The 24243-nt window shown below is 54.6% G+C and overlaps 8 protein-coding genes across 8 annotated transcripts; 4 read left to right on the top strand and 4 right to left on the bottom strand.

Moving 5' to 3' along the window:
- Positions 1-4500: 4500 nt before the first annotated feature.
- Positions 4501-8865, top strand: C8A04DRAFT_32742 (uncharacterized protein; the record flags this gene model as incomplete). Its single annotated transcript, XM_062782206.1, has 2 exons — positions 4501-8454; positions 8524-8865. The coding sequence occupies 2 exons, from the start codon at positions 4501-4503 to the stop codon at positions 8863-8865; spliced, it is 4296 nt and encodes a 1431-aa protein (XP_062633149.1).
- Positions 8866-9071: 206 nt separating this feature from the next.
- Positions 9072-10802, bottom strand: C8A04DRAFT_15550 (general substrate transporter; the record flags this gene model as incomplete). Its single annotated transcript, XM_062778528.1, has 4 exons — positions 9072-9313; positions 9379-9590; positions 9658-10451; positions 10521-10802. The coding sequence occupies 4 exons, from the start codon at positions 10800-10802 to the stop codon at positions 9072-9074; spliced, it is 1530 nt and encodes a 509-aa protein (XP_062633148.1).
- A 691-nt stretch (positions 10803-11493) lies between these two features.
- Positions 11494-12687, top strand: C8A04DRAFT_40464 (glycoside hydrolase; the record flags this gene model as incomplete). The annotated part of the gene is made up of 1 exon (XM_062784953.1): positions 11494-12687. The coding sequence occupies one exon, from the start codon at positions 11494-11496 to the stop codon at positions 12685-12687; it is 1194 nt and encodes a 397-aa protein (XP_062633147.1).
- A 154-nt stretch (positions 12688-12841) lies between these two features.
- On the bottom strand, positions 12842-13843 carry C8A04DRAFT_15548 (Alpha/beta hydrolase family-domain-containing protein; the record flags this gene model as incomplete). Its single annotated transcript, XM_062778527.1, has 2 exons — positions 12842-12988; positions 13028-13843. The coding sequence occupies 2 exons, from the start codon at positions 13841-13843 to the stop codon at positions 12842-12844; spliced, it is 963 nt and encodes a 320-aa protein (XP_062633146.1).
- Positions 13844-15451: 1608 nt separating this feature from the next.
- C8A04DRAFT_32738 (P-loop containing nucleoside triphosphate hydrolase protein) lies at positions 15452-16991 on the top strand (the record flags this gene model as incomplete). The annotated part of the gene is made up of 3 exons (XM_062782205.1): positions 15452-15597; positions 15662-15774; positions 15862-16991. 3 exons carry the CDS (start codon positions 15452-15454, stop codon positions 16989-16991), a joined length of 1389 nt encoding a protein of 462 aa, XP_062633145.1.
- A 189-nt stretch (positions 16992-17180) lies between these two features.
- Positions 17181-19018, bottom strand: C8A04DRAFT_32737 (ADC synthase; the record flags this gene model as incomplete). Its single annotated transcript, XM_062782204.1, has 3 exons — positions 17181-18652; positions 18718-18800; positions 18852-19018. 3 exons carry the CDS (start codon positions 19016-19018, stop codon positions 17181-17183), a joined length of 1722 nt encoding a protein of 573 aa, XP_062633144.1.
- Positions 19019-21918: 2900 nt separating this feature from the next.
- Positions 21919-22740, top strand: C8A04DRAFT_15565 (uncharacterized protein; the record flags this gene model as incomplete). The annotated part of the gene is made up of 3 exons (XM_062778532.1): positions 21919-22115; positions 22186-22544; positions 22640-22740. 3 exons carry the CDS (start codon positions 21919-21921, stop codon positions 22738-22740), a joined length of 657 nt encoding a protein of 218 aa, XP_062633143.1.
- A 767-nt stretch (positions 22741-23507) lies between these two features.
- On the bottom strand, positions 23508-24107 carry C8A04DRAFT_15554 (uncharacterized protein; the record flags this gene model as incomplete). The annotated part of the gene is made up of 1 exon (XM_062778529.1): positions 23508-24107. The coding sequence occupies one exon, from the start codon at positions 24105-24107 to the stop codon at positions 23508-23510; it is 600 nt and encodes a 199-aa protein (XP_062633142.1).
- Between the last annotated feature and the right edge of the window lie 136 nt (positions 24108-24243).

Below are 24243 nucleotides of genomic sequence, written 5' to 3'. Positions count from 1 at the left end.
CCGACAAGAACGAAAACCAAATCCCCAGTGTGTTTTCCGACATCATTGAGAAGCCAACTACGGTCCGCCGTGCAACTGAATGATGGCGGAGTTCCACATCTCCAGCGGCGCATTTTCAGCCGTATCGTTGTTGGGCCTGATATGTCCGGCACGGGTTCCCCTAAATCGGCCGCCGTCACCCGAGGTAAACATCACCCAGGGGCAGTTGTTCGATTGATCGACCAGGGCGGTGATAAACGTATTCGGGACCGTCTCGAGGTTGTCGATGAAGTTGTTGTGGTTGATATGGCCGGGCAACCACGAGATTGTACTGCCGTCGTCACTCAGCAAGCCGAGTGCCTCGCGAACGTACAACCCCATTCTCCTGTTTGGGTTCTCCATATACTTCACGTAGTAGATGCGGACCTAAGGTGTGGGTGGATAGTTGGAATCAGCGGCCGGCGCGGTGATATCTGGAACAGACGTCAGGATATTAAGCGTACCTCGTTTTTCAAGTAGGCTAAACCCGCGATCGTCTCGGAATAAACCTCGACGGGCGCTCCCCTTTCGGTAATGACGTTTTGGTATACATAGCTAGCCGGGTTGTTAGCCAGGTCGGTGGCGTCCAACTTGTAGTAGACAATGTGGTTGTTGCTGTCGACGTAAAAGAGGAAGCGATTGGCAGTGGTGCCGAAGTCGGTATCGATGGCGCAGCAGCCCGCGGGCCTGGGGATGGGGTCTGGCATTCTGATGAGCGTTTTGCGGATGCGGCAAAGGCTTGCAGGTCCGGAATGCCGGTGCTGATTGCTGATGGGGGAAATGAGGTATGATTCGGGAGGGTGAATCGGGTTTATATATAGTACACTGTTTTATCTCCCCACGTCTCGTCCTTGCCCAAAACAAGCGGTCCCCTCTCAATGGTGCTGGGTGCGTTCTCCGTGGTGTGATCGTCGCTGCCGTGTTCACAAGCCCAATCCCACCCATGACTTTACAATGACAACCAGCATTGCTACCCAAGCCGTTTGACAAAGTGTGAGGGACAGTTTCTTGGTTTGTACGTTGACGACTTTTACGATGTCTGGTCTTGATCAGGGGTACTTGACCCCCTCGGTAGCACAGCTCCAGGCTCCATGATTAATCGCGGTCCCGCGACATCCGCAGGCGCAGAAGCAGCCGGCCCTTTTCGTCGATATGGATCACACAAGTCAGCCGATCTATGGACGAGGACAGGGCCACGTTGAAGGTTTTGAAGGGATGGCCCGGCTGCCGTGTGGTGGCTTGATGAGGTATAACCGTGTACACGTACGTACCTAGAGGTCACGGGTGGAACGAGCGTCATCCCCCTTATCCACTTCCTTCCCTGTACTTATTTTCTGGTGTTCTCTTATTATTTAATTAGTAAATAGCCGCGCTAGGCGTGAAGTAAATATGGGAAGACCACACATGTGCATGACTTACAGGCACCTACCTTACTAAGATTGGACGGAAGCATGAGGTTTTCAGCACTGTGCGGGTGGTGGGCATCAATTTGGCACCCCCAACGGGTTACTGGGTCTCATTGGGGCCAGGCACGTACCTCCGTATCTAGAGAGTCGGCAAAAGGGAGAGACGTGCTTAGACGAATACCGGATGAGCCATAGCAGCTTCACGCCAGGCCAATACCCTCCACAACACCTACGCAATCGCCAGAGTTAGAGTTGGACTGGGTGTGGAGAATAGGGGACCATACAGCTCTGGGAGTCTACCTTGGAATCTGGGTACTTGGTGGGGAAATGAGGCTCTGCTCGGGGTCAGGAAGGAGTTAATGTGCAAGCGCAAACTTTTGACAAACGAGCCGCATCTGATGGTGGGTGGTGATTGGATGGCAGAGCTCGCGAGCTTCGAGGAACTCGACATTGATGCCCAATGCACTCCTATAACTTTCAAGGAATGGCATAGTTCCCCACATGGAAGGGAATGAGCACTAGCGCCAATCCTGTAATCAATCCTTGCCAACAGTCATTGTCTCTTCCATTTTGTGTTCAACAGGGTCGGTCCGCGCGCATAGCGGGAGGCTTCATATCCTGCAGTCAAAACAACGCAAACGGCCTAATTTTGTTATCTAGGCCCAATGAACAACGTATGTACTGACCGAAAGCACGAAAGGAACGATGTGGTCTAGTCCAAGGGAGCCGGTGTATCGAAATCAGCACTTGACTCTTTGAAGGTGAGAGGAGCCCGAGAACCCGCAGAAGACACAGCCAAGAATCATGAAGACGATGGCTGGGACTGCATTTCTTAGTCACCCGGCATATGTTGACAGGAGTGAGGAACTGGAGGTTGGTTTGGGGAAGCTGGATCGAAATCAAGCAAGGGGGTAGTCTCTATCTTTACGTACATACTGCAGCATGGTCCTTGAAACTTGAAAAGTCTGATTGCTCGCATGACGTTTTGGGTGCAAACAAAGGTGTTTGTAACAATTAGACCGCGCCAGTTAGCTGGCACACCCACTCTTGCTGGGTTCCTTAACATTGACGGGGTATATATTGTTACCGACTGATTGGTGTAGCCACTTGCAGGCCTTTCCGGCCGCTTGCATCCATGACGAGCACGTGCTGTGTCAACGTTACGGCCCCGTAAATTCATGACTATACCGGGCAAGCTCGGGTACCATCATCTATGATCGTGACAACCCAGGAGAAACCTGGAGTGTAAAACACTGTACACCATCTACTGGTAGATGAGTTCCTTGCGGTACATTATTTGACTTCTCGAAGTTATTCCATAACAACTTCTGTTGGGTTCTTTGGCTGCGAATGGCGTGCCGCTTCAATAATTCTTAACGGCCTGCAACAGACTTGTTTATTTCGCCATTCTGGCAGCCCTCAAATGTCATCAAAAGACAACGGTAACAAATAGACATCGACTCGGACCTCGCAACCAATCCCCTCGCTCTCCCACGTCCGAGGCTTGCGCCTTGTAGTGGCAGGGGAAAAGTCCATCATGTGAGACGCAAGAATTCGAAGCTTTCCAGAAGTTTAACGCTACCAGTTCGCTACGGTCCATGACAAACAGGGGTTTGCTCAACTCTCCGTGTCCTCTACACGCATTACTGTGGCAGTCACCAACTCCAATGTAACCAGTCGTCGGCTCAACATAGCGCAAAACACACGACAACCCCCTTGACAAACAGCTGTTAGGAGCTAAACGTTTCGCAACGCCAATCCATTTTGCACTGCGACTCTTCTACCCGACTACTTACCATTATATCACTCTATGTTTGCGTCCTAGTTTTGCATAATTACCTAGGTTTCTCCGCTGTTAGCCAAAGGCTAGGCCGCGGCCCGACCTTGGAATCGACCGGCCAGCCAAAGCGACCATCGACCTTCATCTTGTTTTGCCGGACGGCTTGCACCGCTTATTCAGACGACGCGGAGGATTTGTTTTGTCATTTTTGTGTATGGTGGCCGGTTGGAGACACAACTCTCGAGTTACGAGAATTCGTACGCCCGGAAGGATTGGGGCTATGGGTTGTAAGATGAGTGCGTGTCGTTGTATCACCTAATAATTATATGAGCAACTTGGGTCAACTCGTCGGCATAGTGTAAGTGCATCTGTTGTGATTCTCCTTGAGTTGGGAGGCATGTCAAGTTTTTTGGGTCAGCGTTCTGTGTTTACTTTTAAATTGATAGAACTCGATGCTTGTCAAATTAATATCTTTGTATTTCGTCAAATTAACTAACAAGTAATTATTACCACACAAACAACCGTAGAATGTACATTGAGAAACAACTAATTACAAATAAGCGTCAACTCGGACATCACAGCCAACCGCATCATTCCCCTCGCTCTCCAAGTCCGAGGCTTGTGTGGCTCGCGTCTTGCGTCTTGCGTCTTGCGTCTTGCGGGCAGTGTTTGCAGCGTGTTAAGTGTTTGCGTGCATCCGAAGCAAAGCCCTGCAATGCTTGGTTTCGCCTCTCCGAAGCTAGTCCCAAAAGCAGTAAATAGCGGGGCAAGGATTTCGGGCCCCGGTCCAATCGACGGCACTTCCAGGGCTTGCCGACGTGGCACAGCAGCGGGCCGCCCCCAGTCCGATGTTTTTCTCTTATTCGCTTTTTTTCTGGGTTATTTTGGATTGTGTTCCGTTCCACCTCGGACGATAGCCAGTTACCATTCGCCACTCGTAGAAAATGGATACACGACGGCACAGTCAGCGGACAAGCGGCATGCTGACAGGCTTGAGAAGCGCGTTGTGGTCGGCCGTTGACGATCCACTTGCGGGGCTGTCAGCGTGGTACAGAGGTCACGATTGGGTTGGAGAGCGGGAGAGATCGACAGGCCGCAGGCGATTTGCGCCTCCAGGCAGCATCTTAAGGATTTGAGATTTCAGGGGTTTGGAGTCTGGGTTTGGGTCTGCGATCAAAACTGGGAGGGTCCCAGAAATAGAGTTTACAGTTTTGTTCTGACTGAGTGTAGTAAGTACGTAAGAAAGTGGAAGTTGTGAGCCTTTCGCTAGGTATTGTCCACGACGAGGCCGTCCGGATGGCGACACTGCTTCCACGGCACGGCTACCACGCTGTAGGGTCTGGCACCGACGCGAATGACGGCATAGAAATGGAACCGACACATCAACCGCAACCGCAATCAACACCAGCGGTATTCCCAACACCATCACCATCACCATCACACCCACCATCACAACCGACACACACCAGCCCGACAACACCAACCCCAACAACAACCACCACCGTCCTCCCCCCCTACAGCTCATTCCTATCCGGCCCCGACGCAAACCCCCCGCTGCTCCCCAACCCCTCCTTACCCTGGCGTCCCTTCTACCTCCGCCGCCGCATCCTAGCCATCTTCGCCTTCTGGTTCGGCTTCGTCATCCTCGCCGTCGAAACGCTCCAAGCGATCTCCCAGCGCGACACCGGCGTCGCGGCGTCTTCTCCGCAACTGCACTACGTCTGGCGATATGGTCCGACGGCAATACTCACGCTGCTCGCTGCGGCGTGGAGTCGGGCCGAGTACCAGAGCAAGTTGATTGCGCCGTGGGTGAACTTGGCCAAGCACCACCATGGTGACGGCAACGGCAATGGGAATGCAAACGGGAACGGGCACAGAAAAGGGGACAAAGCCGAAAAGACCCTCCTGCTCGACTACCTCTCCGATTTCCAGCTCTGGGCGGTCTTCAAAGCGCTCAAGAACCGGGACTTTACCGTATCCGCCACAGCGACCGTCGCCATCCTGATCAAAGCCCTCATCGTCATTTCCACAGGTCTCATCTCGCTCACCTGGACCGACGTGGCCAAGACCTCGTGGCCCGTCACGCTACAGGACACCTTTGCGGATAACACCGCGGGACGTCTGTCACATACAGGCAACCTGGCGTACTACGTCATGCAAGGGTTGGCGGATAGGAATATCACGTATCCTGACGGCGTGCACGCCGAGTATGCGTACCAGGCTTTTGCGAGCGACTTGCTAGGGCGCACGACACAGGCAACGGTGCGGGTGGACGGGTTTGGGAACGGGCTGGAGTGTGAGGAGGTGCAGTTTGGCGTGAAAGGGGCTGCGCCGCCGGATCCGCATTATAGCGACCAGGTGATGAATGCGACGGTGTCGGGGGCCAAATCGGGGTGTGGGATCAAGGATCTCGTGATCTCACCGTCGCCGACGTGGGGGTGTGGGAATAATAAGACGTGTCCGGTGGTGTTTTCGCGGTTTGCCAAGGTGCAGTGTGATGGGCCGGACGGTGGAAGTGGAAACAAAACGACAGACCAAAATGATAGGAAAGACGACCGCGTGCTGGTCCTCTTCGCCAACATGACCTACGCCATCGACTTCTCCCAGACCTTCAAAGACTACACCGGCCAAGGCAAACGGCACCCGTACCTAGCCACCCTCCACCGCGCCACGGCCCTCCTCTGCACCCCGACCTACGCCATCACCAAAGTCGACGTCGTCCGCAACGGCACCGTCACCAAAAGCGTGACCCCGGCCCCCGAATCCCCATCCTTCAAACAAACCCCCCGCATGCTGGACTCCGTCTCCCCCTGGGATATAATGGATGCCCACTACACCGCCTTCGCCAACTCCCCCTCCCTCTCTCTCGTCTCCAACCCCTACGGCCAAACCACCCGCGCCGGCCGCGGTGATATGTCAGTAGACGTAGACGCCTACACCGCCTTAGCCCTGCCCACGCAACTCCTCCCCACCGAACCCCTGCCTGTCCTCTTCAACTCAACCCGCCTCACCCGCGTCGCAACGCGCTACTACGCCCAAATCGGCGCCATAATCGCCAAACAATCCCTCATGGCCCCCGCCTCCATCCCGGCCACAGGATCCGTCATCATAACCGATACGCGGCTGATTATCTCGCCGTGGGCGGCTCATTGGATGGCGGCGTTGGCGGGGGTGTGTTTGGTGCTTGTCGGGGGGGTGGTGGTGTGGACTGTGCCGAGGGGGGGGTTGTTGCCGTGTAGTCCGACGACGTTGCCGGGGATGGAGAGGTTGGTCGGGGGGAGTCGGGGGTTGGTGGGGATGTTGAGGTTTGGGGGCGCGGCGGATCGGGAGGGGTTGGCTAAGCCGCTTAGGGGGGGGTGGTTTTATTCGGGGGTTGTTGGGGATGGCTCTCATGAGGGGGCTAAGGGGGGGGTTGGTGAGGATAAGGGAGAAAATGGGGGTAAAGGGTCAGGGTTAGGGTTGAGCGCGCGGACGGAATATCTTGGCTCAGGGGGAGAGTCAGGGTTAGGGTTGGATTCAGGGGCTGACAACAACAACAACGGCAAGTTCGTGATCCTAAAAGATACCAGCACCACCATTCGACACCACCACACCTTCCCGCAAATCATCTCCAAAGCGGCACACCCCAGCGCGCTGCACCCATTCTCTCGACTCGCCCTCTGCGTCCTGCTTATCTTACTGATCGTGGCCCTCGACCTGATGCTGCGCAAGTCCGAAGCCGACAACGGGCTCGGCGACGTCGGCAGCGGGACTTATTTGCACTACAGCTGGACCGCCGTGCCGGCTATTGTGTTTGGCGCGCTGTCCATGTTGTTTTCGACGATCGACTTCCAGATTCGGTCACTGGCCCCGTACACGGAACTGAAGAACGGCGTGAGTGCCAAGGCGTATGCCACGCTGGACTTTATGGACATGTCCATCCCCCGCACGCTGTGGCGCGAGGTGCAGTTTGGGAATGTGGGTGCCCTGTCAGCGACGACGGCGTTTTTGGTGGCGTCGCTGTTTACCATCTTCTCGGCGTCGCTGTTTCAGCCCATGGCGGTGCCTGCTGTTGTTGGCGTCTCGTTGCGGGTGAACCAGTCGTTTGATGTACGGCAATATAGCACGCAAGACGGGAATGTGCTCGCGTCGCTCGTGCTGGCGAGTAACTTGTCGTTCCCGGCATGGACGTACGATACCCTGGCCTTTCCCCAGATGGTGCCTACTATCGATGGGCCTCTGCCCAAGTACCTCAACACCTCGACCATGTCCATCACCGCCGAAGTCCCCGCTCTCCGGTCAACCCTCTCCTGTCGACTATACACCCCCGCTGACATCACCCTCAACCACACGCGCGGCTACACGATCGAGTACACCGAGTTCACCAACCCGCTCGGCATCACCATCGCCGGCGAAGGCTGCAACACCTTCCCGCAGTACGAAGAATGGGGCTACAACAACATCCTCCCGACTTACCCCAACATGACCTTTTTCGGGCTCGGCGACGCCACCAGCAACGTCTCCACCACCCAAGGCTGCAGCGACTACCTCTACACCTGGGGCCAGCTGGACTACCACGCCCGGCCGTCCGCGGTGAAACATATTGTGGCCCTCGGCTGCAACGAAACCTTCGAGCGGGTTTCTGTGTCTGCCACATTCACCTCCCTCAACCTAACCCTCGACACCACCACCTCCAACCCCCCCGTCCTCGTCTCCAACAACACCCCCTCCCACCAAACCACAATCTCCACCTACCCCGGCACCTCCTTCTACTCCTACCTGGCCCAACTCACCACCGCCCCCAACCACCTCGACCCCTTCTTCGCGCTGTTAACCTCCTCCCCCTGGTCTGTCCCCCTCACCGACCTCGGCACGCCCAATTCTACGGATGCAGTGATATCTGCAATCCACCACCACCACGGCCTCATCCAAGCCCAAAATCTCGCCCAACGTATCGTCCCCGCCAACACTACCAACACCACTTTGCCTTTATCTCTCCTCCCTGCTGGCTACCAACCACCCCCCCGGCATACCTCCTACGACTCCCCCCCCAATAACCTCCCCACAACCCCCAACACGGACGACGTCCCAACCTACCACGGCACAGCAACCTCCGCCCTCGGCGAGGGCCCGTTAAGGGTCCAGCAGGACAGGACATCGACAAGGATCTTGCAGGCGTTGTTGGGTGCAGCAGTGGTGTTGGTGCTGGTGGGATGGGCGTGTTTGAGGGAGACGGATGTGCTGCCGAGACGGGTGATGAGTATTGCTAGTGTGGGCGCTTTGGTGGCGGGGGGGAATTTATTTGAACCGCACTTTTCTCACTCACAACACTATGATCAGGGGGGTTATCACGGGGGTTACCAGGGGCTGGGGGGTTATGGACAAGGGGGGGATGGGAAAGGAGGTGGGAAAGTGAGCGAGGAAGAGAAAGGAGGAGAGAAAGGGAAATACAACCTCGGATGGTTAGGCATCAAAACAGGATCAACAACTTCATTGGTGGACGGAAACGGAGATGCAAAAGAAAAAGGACTGCGGTTCTGGATGGGCTGGGGGACGGTGCCGGACTGGGAGGGCCGAGTGGACGGCGGGGAGAATGAAGGGGGGGTTAGTCGGTTTGGGATCTTTGCTGTTAGGGAGGGTGTAGAGGGGGACGGGAAGGAGGGGTTCATGGTGAAGTCTTAGAATGAGTTGCGAAATGTTGCAGAGATATGAGAGAGAGAGAGAGAGAGAGAGAGAGAGAGATACCCGGATTAGAACCATTTCATTACACGTTGAATCACAGTTAAACACATTAAACGAGAGCCAACGTATCCATTAAATGACAGTCAAGCACATTAAATTCAAAAGCCAAACAATTATGTGGATTCTCAAAGACACCGTCATGTGGATTAATACACATACCGAAAGTTCGGATTCTCCTTGTCCGTCAAGTCCTCAAACGCATGCACCAACTGGTCGTCCCGTGCTTCACTCGCTCCCGCTTCCGCCAGCGCATCCCGCTTCTTGTTCTGGTGCTTCAGATAGAACCTTAGCCCAATAATCACAATCACCAGCAGACTATAACAACCGAGGTGCGTCGCAAAGGCAATAAAATACCGGGGTTTGTCCCAGTCCAGGAAGACTTGGGGGCCTGTCTGCTTGTTAATACATAGTACAACACTTTAACAGGAAAGGGGGAATGAGACAAAAACATACCAATGGCATTCCCGGTGGACCACACGATAAAGTTCAGGGCCACACAAACACTCTTCTTGGTCTGCCCCGCCACGTTGCGCGACAGCATCGACAGCGCCAGGGTCTGTGCCGACCAAAACGACAGCGTGATGTAGTAACAAATCACCAGGCCGACCTTTTGCCCCAGGGACTCGATCGGGACCGTCATGAGGCAGATTGTGCCGACGAAGGAGCTGCCAGTTATCAGCATCGAAACAGATAAAAAGGGGGAAAATAAAGTAAAAGGGAAAAGAGGCTTACGGCACAACAAACCCCAGCATAACCAACAAGTTCTGCCCCGTCTTCTTGACCAACCACGACGAGCTCAACAACACAATAATGATATACGCCCCCAGCACCATGGCCAACAACTGCGTCTGCAGCGTCGTAAACCCAAACCCTTTAATAATCAACCCCTGAAAGCTCCCCAGCCCACTCGTCGGCAACGTCGTGCACAACTGAATCAACGCATACCCCCACGCCTGCGGATCCTTAATCCCCTCCCACGCCTGACTCTTCTTCCACTCCCGATTCTGCACCCCCGTCTGATTCGCCCTGACCCTCTCCACCATCAACCTCTTATCCTCCTCCGAGAAACACTTGGCCCGCATCGGCGAATCCGGCATCCACCACCCCACAAACCCGCCATACACCACCGACACGACCCCATACCCCAGAAACAACCACTGCCACGACTTGAGCGGGCCGGTAGTAATCAACGAAAAACAATACGCCAACAGCCCGCCGACCATCTGCTGCGCGCCGTTCATCATGTACCAATACGTCACGCGGGCGGTCTGTTCCTCGCGTTTATACCACGTGCTGGAGAGGACGACGAAGGCGGGCTGGCAGACGCTTTCGAAGAGGCCTAGGAGTGTGCGGACGGTGACGAGGCCGGCAAAGTTGTGGCAGGCAGCGGTGCAGGCGAGGACGGCGCCCCAGGCCATGATGGAGAAGGAGAGGTATTTGGCGATGGGGACGCGCGCGATGAGCCAGTTTTGGGGGTATTCCACTACTAGGATGGTTATGTAGATGCAGGTTGTGAGCCATTGGTACTAATCATAATCAGTATTAGCAATAAACAAACAGAGAAGAACGAAAAGAAAAAGGGAAAGGGGGAATACCTCCTGCTTCTGCAAATCATTATCCTCAATAATCCCCATAATCGACGCAAAGCTCATGGTCCCCTTGTCGATCGCCTGCAGGAAATAGGTCGTGATCATGACCGCCAGAATGCGCTTGTCAATCAGCTTGCGCAGGCGGGTGTCTTCCTCGGGGGAAATCTCGACACGCCGGTCCGAGACATACTGCGCGAGCTCCTTGTCGACTTTGCCATAGTCGGGCCGGGACTTTTCGAGCTCGGGGTCGTCGACGCGGTCGGCTTCGATGGTGTCGTTTTTGGACATGTTGGCTGTCGCATAAGGGGAGGATCGAGCAGAAAGAAACAAGAAAGACAGCTGGGTCGAGACACGGACGGGTGCAGACAGACAACGGGACATCAGCCATTTAAACCAGACGGCAGACGCAGTGACACCCTCAAGGGTCATACCCCGGACCCCATGGGGAAGAGTCCAGCCGGGATGTGAATGTTTCCCTGCCACGTGCTTTTTTTTCTGGTTTATTCCCCGGATTCTAATCCAAACTAGTCAAGCTAGTGTAGTTTAAACACACGCACTCGCGTTAATTCCCCCGAGGTCTCCCCTAGCTTTAATCCCCAATTTCTACACAGAAAAATGAACTCCACAGTGAAAGTGAGAGATCAGAAAGGATGACGGCCCCACTTCCCCGCGCCGGGTTCCCCGCTTTCGGGGGTAGCTCGCCGGTTATTGGGCCGAGGGGGGAAGCTCGGTTAAATACAGGCCGAGTTCCCAAGATGGACCCCAACGAGGGAATTCTCCACCAAGCAGATGTTTTTAAGGCCGGGGCATTGGGGAATTGCTTTGAACTTGGAGCGCTGGAATCTGTTTATTCACTTTGTTGTTTATGTGCAAACTTTGGTTCTCCAACCCTGTAATATCATCATCACCATATTCGCCAATCCTTCGACACCTCTTCCCTTTCTTACCCTACCTGATTTTCACATCACAGAAACAGAAAATGCCCGCAGACCACAGCTCTTCCACCACACCATCTGGGATAACCCCCTCCTCAATCCACACCACCATCAACCACCTCATCACCGCCCTCGTCACCATCCGCGACCCCACCGGCACCTTCCTCCTCCCCCTCCCCGACGGCCGCATAATCGACACCAAAGGCTGGCACGACTGGGAATGGACCCACGGCATCGGCCTCTACGGCATCTGGCAATACTACACCCTCACCCGCAACCCTGCCCACCTGGCCCTCATCGAAGACTGGTTTGCTGCGAGGTTTGCCGCGGGGGGGACGACGAAGAATATCAACACTATGGCTGTGTTTCTCACGCTGGCGTATGTGTATGAGGAAACAAAAAACCCGGTTTACCTGCCGTGGTTGGATAGTTGGGCGGAGTGGGCTTATTATGATCTGCCGCGGACGCGGTACGGGGGGATGCAGCATATTACGTATTTGGAGGAGAATAGGGGGCAGTTGTGGGATGATACGTTGATGATGACGGTGTTGCCGCTGGCGAAGATTGGGTTGGTGTTGGGACGGAAGAGGTATGTGGAGGAGGCCAAGAGGCAGTTTTTGCTGCATGTCAGGTATTTGGGGGATGTGAGGACGGGGTTGTTTTTTCATGGATGGGAGTTTAACGCCGACGTTGAAGGGAAAGACGGCGGGAAAGGGGGAGTTGGGGGGCATCATTTTGCGGAGGCGAGGTGGGCCAGGGGGAATAGCTGGGTAACGGTGGCGATTCCGGAGTTTTTGGAGTTGTTGCGGGAGGGGAACGCGGAGGATCCGGTGTTGGAGAGCTTTTTGCAGGGGACGCTGAGGGAACAGTGTGAGGCGTTACGGCCGTTGCAGGATCCAAAGACGGGGCTGTGGCGGACGCTGTTGGATGTGTCCGAGGAAGAGGGGTCGTATCTGGAGGCGAGCGCTACGGCGGGGTTTGCGTTTGGGGTGTTGAAGGGGTTGAGGAAGCGGGATTTGGTCGGGCCGGAGAGGGAGAAACTAGAAGAAATGGCTGTGAGGGCTGTCAAGGGGGTGCTGGCGAATGTGAGTGAGGAGGGGGAGTTGTTGAATACGTCGTTTGGGACGGGCATGGGAAGGGATTTGCAGCATTACAAGGATATTCCGGTGACAAGTATGCCGTATGGACAGGCCATGGCCATTATGGCGTTGGTGGAATATGCCCGGCGGTTTATCTAACTGTCTAAGGCTGAACCCAAACAATGTAATTAAATACAGAAATACAGCAAAATACGAACCCCTGAATCCGAGACGGTATTTACCTAGGTAATTACACATCAAAATATCAACAACCCCATTCTACATCCTACCTTCCATGTCTATTCACCCTCAATCACCTCCACAACCCCCTCAACCACTCCCACCCCAACAACCCCCGGCCCACCACCCACCCAAACCCCATCGGCAGCCCATACTTGACCCAACTCCACGGCCTCACCCACCTCACGCCCCCAACAACCACCGTCCCCCCAAACTCCCCCTACAACAACCTCCTCCTCAACCCTTCCCCCCCACCGACCACCTCCCGTCCCGTAAAAGCCTCCACAGCCTCCACCACCACCCCCGCCGTCTCCTCAACCCGACTCAAAAAAACCGAATGCCCCGCCCCCCCAATCTCCCTAAACTCCACGCCTACCCCCATCCCCCTCGCCAACCCAACCACCACCCTCTGTCCCACCGGCGGCATCGCCCTATCATCGCCCCCACTCACATACCACACCCGTCCCCCCGTCATCTCCCTCCACCCGGCATAGACATATTCCCCGCCCTCATACAGCGCCTTCAGGCTTTGCGGTCGGAGTTGACTAACCCAGTAATCGGCTTCGGAGCGCGGGGTGATGTCGTGGTAGAAGAGGGAGTAAGGGGAAGCGGTGAGGTCGGCGAAGCCGGTGGTGTGGTTGATGCGGAAGAAGGGGAGGGGCAGGCCGAGGAGGGGGGCCATGAAGGCTACGCCCGTGAGGGGGAAACCGGTTGTTATGGCTATTAGGCCTATTACGTGGCCTTCTTTGCCTTCCTCTCCTTGGTCGGTGGTGCTTCCGGGGATGGTATCAGAGCGAGGTCGACCAGCGAGTCCCTTGATAGCGCTACACCCGACGACGCCGCCAAAGGAGTGCACTACGACGATGACATCACGGCCGCGGTTGGTTTCGGCGGTTATGGCGGCGCGGGCAGCGGAAATGTCGGCGTCGATGCCCAGGTTCGGGTCGCCGCTGTTGGAGGGGAGGGAGACGGAGACGCTGGGGAGGTGGTGGGTGGTTTGGAGGTGGGTTGTGAGTTTGTCGAAGCAGGAGGCTGTGTGCCATGAGCCGTGGATGAACACGAGGGTGGGCGTCATGTTGTTAGTTTAGGCTTGAGTAATTATGCGGTGATAAACGAGAGATTGATGTCAGCGTTGTGAAAAGGGGATTTTTGAGATTTTATGAACCCGCCGGAAGATCTCGGTGGAGTTCAGCTGTAGTTGAGAACCGGGCGATTTTCGCCTCGTTGTCGATCGATCAGGGTTATGCTAGCCGCGATCTCAGGGTTGTGCGACTCCGAGATCAGGGTTATGTGAGGCCTCGGAAGTCCGAGCTCGAGTTGTCCCGTGTCCGATTCGAAATACCCTAACCCTGAAACCAACCCCGAGCTCAACTCCCAAGGCCCGATGCCCCTTTTACGGGCGCCCATGGAGAAGATATCACGTCTTAGAGAACGGTTCAGACCAGGGACATTGTATCGATATGATCATCCATCGTCTCACTTGCAGTAAGGTGCGTACTAATGTGGTGTTGTGGCCGGAAAACACATCTAACATCTCTATCTCCTTTTTTTGGCCGATGGTGCCTTCTGTTTTTGGCGTTGGAGTTGATGGCCCTTTCTATTTGCGTGTTGTGGTTGGTGGTCCTTCCTCTGGAACGTAACACACCCAACATACATGGACATTCCTTCCCAATGGTTAGGGCCTAGTTGATAGTTTTCGTCAACTCTTCCATGATCCTGTCCGTATTCTCACTCCGTTATGGGAATTAAATTGGATGTGAGAGTGAACCTCATATTCGCGCCCCTGAAAATCTGAGATAAACCGTCGCGTTATGTGCCGTAGTGCCCGGGTAGTCCATCCCATCCTTCAACTATCCAAGGCGCTCCCTCCGTCCTTCCTAGCCTTCTTTGCTTCACTCCGATACTAATGGTCAATAGCCTGCCGTTACGTGGTGTCTCAAATCCCCACTCAACGCAAATTACGCGGTCGCTCGGCTGCATATTCACATCATAACAACCCAATCCACATCCCCATCCACACCACGCTGATACTAATGGCACTGGTATGCAAGGCCGGTCCCATGCGGGCGGCGACGGTACGCATCACCAAGGTTCTCTTCACACTTATCCGTGATGTACGCCGGATGCGGTGGCACAGTCACGGATATTTTGAAGGCCATACAGACCCAACAGATGCAAACGGACGCAACCAGGGCGATGCGCTCACCTTTCGTTTGCAACTCCTCCCAGGACAACCAATGAATCGCACGCTGCTGCTGTAGGCCTCAACACAGCCGTATTCCGCGACCAAACAGTCAGTCCAGCGACTCAGAGCAAGCGCAGCAATGAGGCCAACAAGGGGAGATGCATGCCGGTTCTGCAACATGCCATGCGACCCCGCTATTCTTCGTTTGCTCCTGGGGAAGTCGTTCGATGTCGGACTGGGTATAATTAAACTCTCGTCCTCCGTCAAACTCATCGTTTCTCGTTTTCCTCATCTGGGCAGTGACAGCACCTTTCTCTCGACAAGCTCAGTTCGCCAACTCGTTATTCCCATAAAAAGGGCGGCAAAGAGACGTCAGCGTGCTAGGAGGTTACAAGAAGCTCAAAAGTCGGGTAAGTAACGGCACTTGGTCCGCAAACCCAAGATCGGAAACTGACTGACACCATTTGACTGCCAGCCACTACACAAGAATCCGTGACAATGAGGCGTGGAACATCCGAGAAGGACGAGCCAAAAAGAGAGGGCCGCGGACGCGGTGGGCTCTGGGAATTGCTCGACCTCAAGAAGATGGTGACTTCGGCCAAGGGCCGCGCGACAGAGGTCGTTGTTGACTTCATCAAGAACAAGTAATTACGTTCCAATCCGATGTGCAGTGCCGCGTGGGTGTGACCGCTAACATCGCAATGTCAGTCTGCTTGAAACCAAGCTCATTTTCGTCTTTGGCAAGACCGGCGCGGGTAAATCCACCCTACTCAGGGAACTGACTGGCATGGACGTCAAGGTCGGCAACACTCTCAATTCCGGTATGTCCATACCACCAACCTTTCTTAGTCGTCAACCCTACTCCCAAAAGAAGAAGCCGACAAAAAGCTCACAAAAGGTAACCCCAGGCACCCGCAACTACGAAATCTGCCCCGGCTACATCCACGACGAGAAATACATTTTCATCGACACCCCCGGCTTCGGCGCCGCCGACATGAATAACGAAGAAACCATGAAAGACATCGCAAGCTGCCTCATGGTCCTCGGCCCCTTCGTCACCATTGCCGGCGCCCTCTTCGTCTACGACGCCGGTTCCGACCGGCTCGGCCAAGACGAGGAACGCACAATCCGCTGGTTGCAATGCTTCTGTGGGCCGGATTTCTTCCGCAACATCACTGTCGTCATTACCAAGTGGGATAAACTCTCCCCCAAGGCTGTTACGAAAGCCCAAGGACGGATTGATGCCCTCCTCGAGGGTGCAGAGAATGACCCCTATGCCGAGGAGGATTCCAGCACTGGCACCACTCCCAGCAACAACAGCCTCTCCAACCTCTTCTACCCTCACCCTCCTTACGTCGGCGCGCACATCTACCACCACGGCCTTCTCGACCAACCCACCCCCATCGTCAGCGCCACGACTCTCGAACCCCTCGACGTGGAAGAAGACCCCGGCCTCCGTTGCGATCGCGCCAAAGACATGATTCACCGCCGATACGCTAGCACCTCCAAACCGCCCGCTCGCCTCCAAATCCAGCAGGAAATGGACGAGTTCACTCCACTCGGCGAGACCCAGGCTATGAAGGTGTTGAAGGCAGGGGATATGACCAGGACGAGGGTGGGGATTGATAACGGGCGGGCTGTGGTTGTTACTCTTCCGACACGGGACGACAATGATGATGATGACGAGTCAAGCAATAACCTATACACGCCCGGCACGGACGACGGTGCGTTGATTCCTGTATCCGTCCCCGCCAGCGACACCACCATTACCAGTAGCAAGAGCAGCAGCAAAACCGTCGTGGCTAACGTCAAAAACAAAGACAGGGCCGACGACAACGAGAAGGACAACGACAACAAAGCCGTAGCCGCGCAGACAAAGTGGATGGAGGATGTCGGCGCGAAACCCGAGGGCGGCCGGTTCTGGGAATGGTTTGGCATCGCGGGGAAGATGGCCATGTTCTTTTCGCAGGCCGTGGGGCAGGGGTTTGCGGGGATGGCGATGGCGTGTGTGGAGGAGGTCAAGAAGTGGTTTTCTTGAATCCGGGTTCTTGATGCTCGTGTTTGTTTGTGTTGATGATTAAAACGGCTTGTCAGGTTAAGAGAGGTAGGACTGGGTGAGAGAGTGCATGTGATTTAGTAACTCAATTCCTTAAATGCAATCCAACTGACCAATTTTCCACGGAACTCCCAACAAATATCCCTCCCAAAAGCAGCTATGCCCCCGACACTACGCCCCGGCGCCCAGAGTCTGCAGCCGGTAAAACTCATCCCCCTTCTGCCTCTCCTCCTCAATAATCTCCTGCACCGACTTCGTGCCCGCGCCATCACCATAATACTGCTCCGCCAACTCAATGCACCGCAAGTTAGCCGCGAGCTTGTTCATCGTCTCCATCCACTCCTCCGTCTTCTCGCTGTCAAACACGATACCACCGCCGGCCTGTAGATACGCCGTGCCCTTCTTGACAAGCATCGTCCGGATCGCAATGCACGTGTCCATCTGGCCCTCCTCCACAAACACCTTGCGCTCGCCTGACTTCTTGTCTGTCTCTACACGCACGACGTCGTACGCAAACCAACCTGCTGCACCGGCGTAAATCCCGCGTTTCTCCTTCTCCAGGTCGTAGATTAGCTCCATCGCCTTGATCTTGGGCGCACCGGAAACGGTACCCGCGGGGAAGATACTGCGCATGGCGTCCCAGCGGGTGCACTCGGGACGCAGGAGACCAGATACCTCGCTGGTGAGATGCTGCACGTGGCTGAACCGGTCGATGCGCATCAGCCGGTCGACCTTGACCGTGGACGGGTGGCACACGCGGTTGACGTCGTTGCGCGCAAGGTCGACTAGCATGACGTGCTCGGCGCGGTCCTTGGTGCTGGCTTGCAGCTCGGCCGCCAGTTCGTCGTCCTCGGCCGGGTTCAGGCCCCGCTTGATCGTGCCGGCGATGGCGTGGTTGACGATCCGTGGGCGCCGCGCGGCCGAGTACTCGAACCGTTCGTCTACCGGCAGGGGTGCGTACCCGTCTGTCTTCATCAGACACTCGGGTGACGCTCCGACGATGTGGAAGTCCGAGCAGGTGAGGAAAAAGAGGTACGGGGATGGGTTCAGTGTGCGCAGCGTGCGGTAGATGTTGAATGGGTGGAGGGAAGTACCGCGCGAGAAGCGCTGCGATGGCACAGCCTGGATGATGTCACCCTTGACAATGTGCGACTTGAGGTTGGTGACAAAGGACTCGTAGCCATGGCGGCCGACATTCGAGGCGTATTGCTGGGAAGTCGACGGATCCGCCTCCTGTTTTGGTGGAAGCGGCGTCTCGGGCTGCTGGATCGTGGCGAGTGTTGCACGGAGGTTGGCGCACGCCTCGTCGTAGGCGGACTGGAAGTCGGCCGGGTCCTCGGGCAGTCGCATATGGGTAACGAGGGTGAGAGCCTGGAAGAAGTGGTCGAATGTGACGATGGTGTCGAAAAGCATGAACAAGGCCTCGGGGATGTGCAGGTTGTCGTCGAGTGGGCGAGCCGTCTTGGGCTCGAAGTACTTGATGCAGTCGTAGGAGATGTACCCAACAGCACCCCCGGTCAAGATGGGCAGCTTGAGTGATGGCACGCTGATTACCCTATCTTGGCCAAGTTGGGTCTCAAGAGCGCGGAGCGGGTCCCCGACATCCTCATAACCTGGCCCGGTGGCAATTACCTTTCTTGGATCTGCATGGGTTAGAGAAATGTACCATGTGATGACAATCCCATATCGCGCAGAACAAACCACATACTAGCTCCAATGAAACTGTATCGCCCCACGGTCTCGGTAGCCCCAGTGGCACTTTCAAGCAAGAATGAATACTCGGCCGTAGCGCTGCGCAAATCAGCCAATTGCCCCCTATAACTTGTGATTGATTTCCCCTACCCATTCGACAGCTTCAAGTACGTGGCCGACGGCGTTAGGAGGTCCGAGGGTACTGTAATGCAAATCGGCAGCAACGTGGGCTGGGGGTTCGCAACAGCCGCTTGCTCAACCAACGTCTTGGCTTCGGCCGCTGTTGGACGGATGTCGAGTTTTTTCTGAGCCGCCATGGTGGGTTCAATTTGGCAACAGAAGAAGCCGTGAGGGGGAAAGTAGTGGTGGGGAAGAATGCGGGTTGGGAAGGTGAGACCCTGGTGCCTCTTGCCCTTTTGTCTAGTTTGGTGAGACCTTCGGCAGGAAGCAAACTGCGCTTGCCAAGCTTGGTTTTTCTATGGGCTCCGCTGAGTCGTCCAATATTTTGTTGCTGCACTCCGACGTCGGGTGACTCATGTGGTGGGGTCGGAGCATCTCAAGTTTGTGCTGACCAGAAGGCGTTCACCCTAACCCTTTTTGAAACCAACCACACGGCACACTGGCGACGAAGGAAGCGGCGACTCAGGTTCTTGACAGCGAGAACTCAACCCGTTTGAGCATTTACCGTTCAATCAATTGAAAATTTGACCAACGTCATAATCTCCAAGGACATTTATGACATCCTCTCACTATGGACTCATAACTACACCAGGTTTGCCTCTGGAATGAAGTCAAACCTCAATTACCTTCAAAAGATTATAGGGTTAGTCAGCGGGATTGTAAACCCTCCGCCGCCGGGCTGCATATGTATCGCAAAGGTCAGATGCCCGACGGCGTGGTAGCGGAACCGAAACGGAGTGGAGCAACCTGTCGTGCCAAGCACAATGCACGGCGGGTTATCATCAATCTGCTAAATTCCGCCGAAGTCGCGGTGGGTTGGGGCGAAAGTAGGAGTATTCACGTCTGATGGAGCCAGCTGTAATTGACCTTCTTTTGGCACCCAAGTCTTAGGCGACTATGAAAACACACATTCTATAGCAGACTTGGTGTTGCAAAAGACAATCGTTAATTGCAGCAGCAAGTGGGACCCTTTTATGCTGTGAGACAAAAGCAGCTTTTCTAGTTGTTAGTTATACTTAATCAATCCAACGTTTGGGAAAAACCGCCTTTCGGGAGAATCAATCATTTTATTCCTGTATCTTTTGTTCCCTGTTGGAATGGATCTGTTTGAGTTATATATCTGGTCACCTCAGGTGCGTTTGGGTTAGCGTTGTCCCAAATATTGGGCTCCTTTGTTCAGCATGTCCAACAGTCCAATTGTCGCGTCAAAGTTTCTCACTCCACATGTACTGAAAGATTATACACAGCCGAAGTGAGTTATTATTAGCGGGCTAGAAGTGGGATGTAATTAACACTCAAGAAAGCGGAAAACAGTTGAGAGGAACAGAGAAGAGGTGGACTGAGAAGTGAGACTGCATGTCACATAATTTACAGCACATTGGCGTTGAATGGGAGAGACCACCTCCCTTTGCAATGAAACTGAAAAGATACATGCTTCGCGTTTCCAACCCGACCGTTCCATCCTGTTCAACATTCCCTCGCTGAATACCTAACGACACAATTGTCAAAGCCCCTTAACTCCATCAGCCCCCGATCAATTTGAATCTTCCGAATCCGACGGAGACGGAAGGTAGCAGCGTTGACGGCTACCCGCCCTGGGCTCCCTATCTCGTGTGATGCCCCATGTTGGACGGTCGCATGATTCAAGCGGTCCTTCAGGTGCTTTCTCTGCACACTGAATCTTCTTAACGGTCCACCAATGTCCACACTCGGTGTAGTAGTACTGGAGATGGTTGCACATGATCTGACACTCACAACTGGTTAATCAGCTAATCATGTTATACTTTCAACAGCATGGAGGCCATCGCCATCGTTGCACACTTCGGAACAATTTCCGACGGGAGGGGTCTCTTACCGCTGGCAAAACTCGGGGGGAATTTTCAGCCCAGAGTAATCGATTAACGTTTGGAGGGAGCAAAGGTGAGAAGCGAAGCAACTGTAGGCGATGAGGGACAAGGAGGCCTGATTAGCGGTGTAGATGATGCGTTGATAGTGAGAGACAGGAAGTCTAGAGGCCATGGGGTGTCTGGGGGAGAACATGTGTGTATTTATGCCAAAACCTAGGGACGCTTTCGCCTTTGGGCCATGGCCAACCTGATTACCTACTTCGCTACCCCTCAGGTTCTCGCTAGGTAGTTCACCTTTCAATGTGTGTGCCAGCGCATAGGGCTAATTCACCGTACGGGCGGTAACCATGTTCCGGGTACGCAGTAGCGGCAGTACACAGAAGCCCAAATTGGGTGTAGACATAGGCGCCCAGTAACTGCACTAAATTCGACATGGAGGCCGCATGTGATCAGCCCAACGGCCAGGAAATTCGGCCAGTAAATTCCAGTTGATCAACTCACTGCTGGCCAAACAATCCGGAAAGTCGCATGTAGTGCCCACATTGCGAGCGTTTGCAGCCTCAGCCAGGCAAAATTGAGCGCGAAATCCGTGGGCGTCAGTGGCTACATAGTTCACCCGGGGCGGCGTTGGCTTTTATGAAACAAGGTCATGGCCGAAACTAGGTAAGTTAGAGGCAGCGATCGCGCCTAGGTGCGGCGGCTTCTACCGTTATTGGCGACATCCTGCCTGAAGGTCGGAGCATACCCGCTCAGTAGGCGCTTCTCACTGTGGCCAAAAAAAGCGAGAGACCAAGTCCCTGGACGCCCCACTTTTCTACAAAAGGGACAGAAGAGAAAAAAGAATAAATCAAGCTATCAGTGGTTGAAAACAAGGCTTTGAACAACAATATCAAGATAATATAGATATTAGGCCTCACAAAAGTTATCCTAGTTCCAATCGTCAAGATCCGTTAAGATTTGATCGAATGTTGTCGGATTGATCTGTTTTGATCTGGCGTCCTTTGGCCAAAGCAAGGCGCTTGTCAGGCGGCAACGGCATCACAAGGTTTCTATCCAATCACAGTGGGTCAACGATGAGAGGTGGCGTACATGGGTTTCCCACGTGACATTGCCCTTCGCCATCTTAATCCCATGCAGCGAAGCTCACCGAAGAACGTGTTGCGATTCCACGGAGACTGCATCTTCCCAATATGGACCACATGGACATTCCCATAGAACCCATCCGGCCCCCTCATGTGGAGGTCGACCCTACCCTTCGCACGATTACACGAGGAGTACCTGACCGCGCCGCCATTGATGCCCCCATTCCAAAGGTCCGCGCGACCCCGGCCACACAAAATCCACTGAATAACTTTGACAGGAGCGCCGTTACTCATGTCGTGATTCAGTAAGTTGTCAAGCGCGTGACAACGCGTTCGGAGATATGAATATGACGTTGAACTGACTGGACACGGCAGAGTGACCATTACTCGACAGACGCAAATCTTCAAATACATCGGCTATCAATACGACTGGTACGTTCCGAGCGTATTTTGGTATTTCCTTGGCAAGATAGCCGGCAAGGCACTGTTTGACAACCAAGTCGAATTGACGGGACTGAACTTTGTGGCTATCGGCCGGCGGGAGTTTATCGCGTACACCACCTCGACGTGGAAAGCTGCCGCGGACGCACAAAAAGCAGCTGGCTTGACTGGCCGGGAGCGCTTCCCGCCGCTGAATGTTATTGAGGTTAATTTCAAGAAGCCCCAGCCGGGGCAGCCGTTGGAGGTAACATGGGCGCCTGCGAGACCCATAACCACGGCTAAGATCAGAGAATGTAGGCTCACAAGTCAACAATTGATTCACCGCTGGACACTGCAAACTGCGTTAAAGTAAACCCGGCTTGACCTTGCCTGAATTTGTGATGAATAGGGAACGAAGATGATGGGCGCCGACCCAACCATGATACCCCTCAGAAATCAGACGCAGACAAGGCTACTGGCTACGTAACCTACCCAGCTCAGCCCAGTTGATGTCTCATTTAGATTGGGTGGCTTGGGATAGGGACTAACGAACGGCTCCCCACTCGCATGAGGAATTTCAGGAAATCGAGTGTATGCTGTGAGGAAACGATAATCACGGGTGTTAATTAGTTGTCATTGGAGTTTTGTAAGGCGCTATGGTTATACTTGTCTGTCAGCTTTGCTTGCCTGTCAGCTTTGCATTTCGAAAAAAAATAAGAAAGACCAACATAGCAAAAGCTCACCACCCAGCCCTACTGTTACACCGACCAGTAGAGGTAAATCTGATGGTTACGAAAAGTCCCAGGGCCTTAAGTATGTCAGCCGGGGACTTTTGCTTCGCGTTCGGTTCGAACCCATGCCTTCTTCCCTCGGTCGTGCAATGAGGGCGGGTGCCTGCCAACTTTTCCACGCTCAAGATTTAACCCCGTCAGGGAATTAAATGATGCGACGCCTGAGCCAAACTCACCACCGGTGTGGTCGGTTTGTAGCCCCATTGACAGGCGGGTTAGAAACTGGGTCGTTGGACCTAATATATATATGCCGGTGGGAGGGCAGGTACGGGATTTTTCATTTAAGGCTTGTCGCCCAAGGCGCTATTTTACCTCGGATGGAGTGCTCTGCTGTTCTGCTGACTGCCCTCAACGCGAAAACACGATTTGCTTCCCGCCTGAACTTATTATCGGAGTTTAACGTCTATAACCCAACCGGTCCCAAACACCATCAACGAACACCGCAGCCCCTCATATCCAATCCCAACCACCTCTCCTCAATCCCCCTTAATACCCCCCTCGACTCCTACTTCGCCCACTCTCCCAATACTCATACCCCTCCCCATAATACCCCTGACTCCGGCTCCTCCTCCTAGCCTCATCCCGCACCACCACAGCGGGCACAGCCTCCTGCACGACCGGCCCAACAAACTCCCCTTGTCTCGACCCCGACCGGTGCCTGTGATGATGACGATGTCCATGATGCCCATACCCACGCTCATAATTACCCCCCCGATACCCCTCCCTCCTCCTTCCACGACTCCCACTTCGACTCCTCCTCCCCTCATAAACCTCTCTCACCGGACCTTCACCCCGCACACTCCCATACCACGGCCGGCCGGGGACGGCTTCGCCGGGGGGTGCACCGAGGTTGGTGCAGGAGCGGATGATCCAGAGGAGGAGGAGGAAGCCGGCTATGGAACCGATTACTATGCCGGCGATGGCGCCGCCGGAGAGGGTTTTGGCGTCTGTGGGGGAGGAGGTGTCAGAGTTTGCAGAGGGGGAGGGAGTGACAGTTATGGTTGCTTGTCGAGGGTGGACGGGAAGTATGGGGGAAGGGTGATGGTGGGTTTGGAAGGTGGTGGTGGGAGTTGGTAGAGGGGCCATGGTGGTTTGGGTTGAGAGTGTAGAGGGTGGCTTGGAGTTGATTCTCTTAAGGGTTGTTTTCCACTTCTCCCTTTTGGTGGGTGACAAAGTGAGAGGCGAAGTGGTTCAAATTATGAACTCCCAACGTGCAGATGAG

The sequence above is a fragment of the Dichotomopilus funicola genome, assembly GCF_033296635.1.
Source record: "Dichotomopilus funicola strain CBS 141.50 unplaced genomic scaffold C8A04scaffold_97, whole genome shotgun sequence".
Taxonomy (NCBI): domain Eukaryota; kingdom Fungi; phylum Ascomycota; class Sordariomycetes; order Sordariales; family Chaetomiaceae; genus Dichotomopilus; species Dichotomopilus funicola.
The sequence above is the reverse complement of the archived record's forward strand: the minus strand, read 5'-3'. Positions and strand labels throughout refer to the sequence as shown.